The sequence below is a fragment of the Populus trichocarpa genome, chromosome 5 (assembly GCF_000002775.5).
Source record: "Populus trichocarpa isolate Nisqually-1 chromosome 5, P.trichocarpa_v4.1, whole genome shotgun sequence".
NCBI lineage: Eukaryota > Viridiplantae > Streptophyta > Magnoliopsida > Malpighiales > Salicaceae > Populus > Populus trichocarpa.
Window position 1 is genome coordinate 24,897,743 of NC_037289.2, and position 1,252 is coordinate 24,898,994.

Sequence of the window (1,252 nt, forward strand, 5' to 3'; positions counted from 1 at the left end):
AACAGGGAAGATAAACAGGCAGTCAGCGGAGATGTGTATTTGACAAGTAAGTTCTGCCATGGCAACATAAGGGAATCAGTTTCCTTTATGACGGCCTTGCTTACGTCTCTCTACGTCTGAAAATGCTACTTCATCACCCCCAACATACCATTACCACACACCCACCTTTTTACTTTATTAATAGCAAAGGCTCCGCAATTTCCCTTCATATTCTCTCCTTGACGACACACCCTGTATCTAGCTATCCTCCTCCTCCTCAAATATTCTCCAGCACTGACGAATCAATACCCTTTCCCAGCATCTCACGTCTCTCTTCTAGAACAGCTGCAACCCGGCCTCGGAATCAAATAGAAGGAATAACAGATGGGTGGTTGTTTTTCTTCCTCTTTCTTGGGCGAAGATTCAGAGCAAGTTCGTCCTCAAACCGCCAAAGTTATTTCAATTCATGGTGATCTTCGCGAATACTATCTCCCTGCCTTTGTTTCTCAAGTTCTTCAGGCTGAAATTGCTTCCTCCTCCTCTTCTTCATCGTCATCATCTTGGTTTCTCTGCAACTCCGACCTTCTATTATACGATGAATACATTCCTGCCCTGGATTCAGATGTCCCTCTCCATGCCGATCAGATCTATTTTGTGCTTCCTAAATCAAAGCTCCAACACAGGTTAACCTCTTCAGATATGGCAGCTTTGGCTGTCAAAGCTAGCCTAGCCCTTCAAAACTCCTCTAACAAGGACCCCCGTCGCGGCAAGAAAGCCCGGATTTCTCCCGTTTTGTTAGTTAATCCTGATCATGAACACCAGGGACAAAACGTTGTCAAAGTCAGCTTTGACAGGAAGCCAAAGCCACAGGTCCAGCAGCGGCAGCCAGCTAATCCCATTGTGTTTTCAAGATCCGGTTCTGTTAGAAAATTTCAAAAATATACTTCCAGACGAGCAAAATTGGCTGTTCGTTCCTTTAAGCTCAGATTAACCACCATTTACGAAGGGACCGTTCTTTAGTCAAAGATTCATTCATTTCTTTCTTTCTTAGCTTGATCACGGGAGGAATACAATCCGATTTTGGAAGAAAACAAAAAACTCAGGATTTCGTTAGTTTTCATTGCATATTATTTTACCTTTCAATTTGTATCGTATAAATTTATACTCTCTATGTAAAAACAATATTACGCATAGCTTTTTTTTCACTTACAGGTGCATACATGTACTTTGATTGTTTGATAATTATCAATCTTACAGGGGTTTAATTTTCTTA

The 1,252-nt window shown here is 41.6% G+C and overlaps 1 protein-coding gene across 1 annotated transcript; it reads left to right on the forward strand.

The window, feature by feature from the left end:
* LOC7479117 (uncharacterized) lies at window positions 1–1,252 on the forward strand. The gene has a single exon (XM_002306974.4). It carries the CDS (start codon window positions 364–366, stop codon window positions 997–999), a length of 636 nt encoding a protein of 211 aa, XP_002307010.1. The 5' UTR covers window positions 1–363; the 3' UTR covers window positions 1,000–1,252.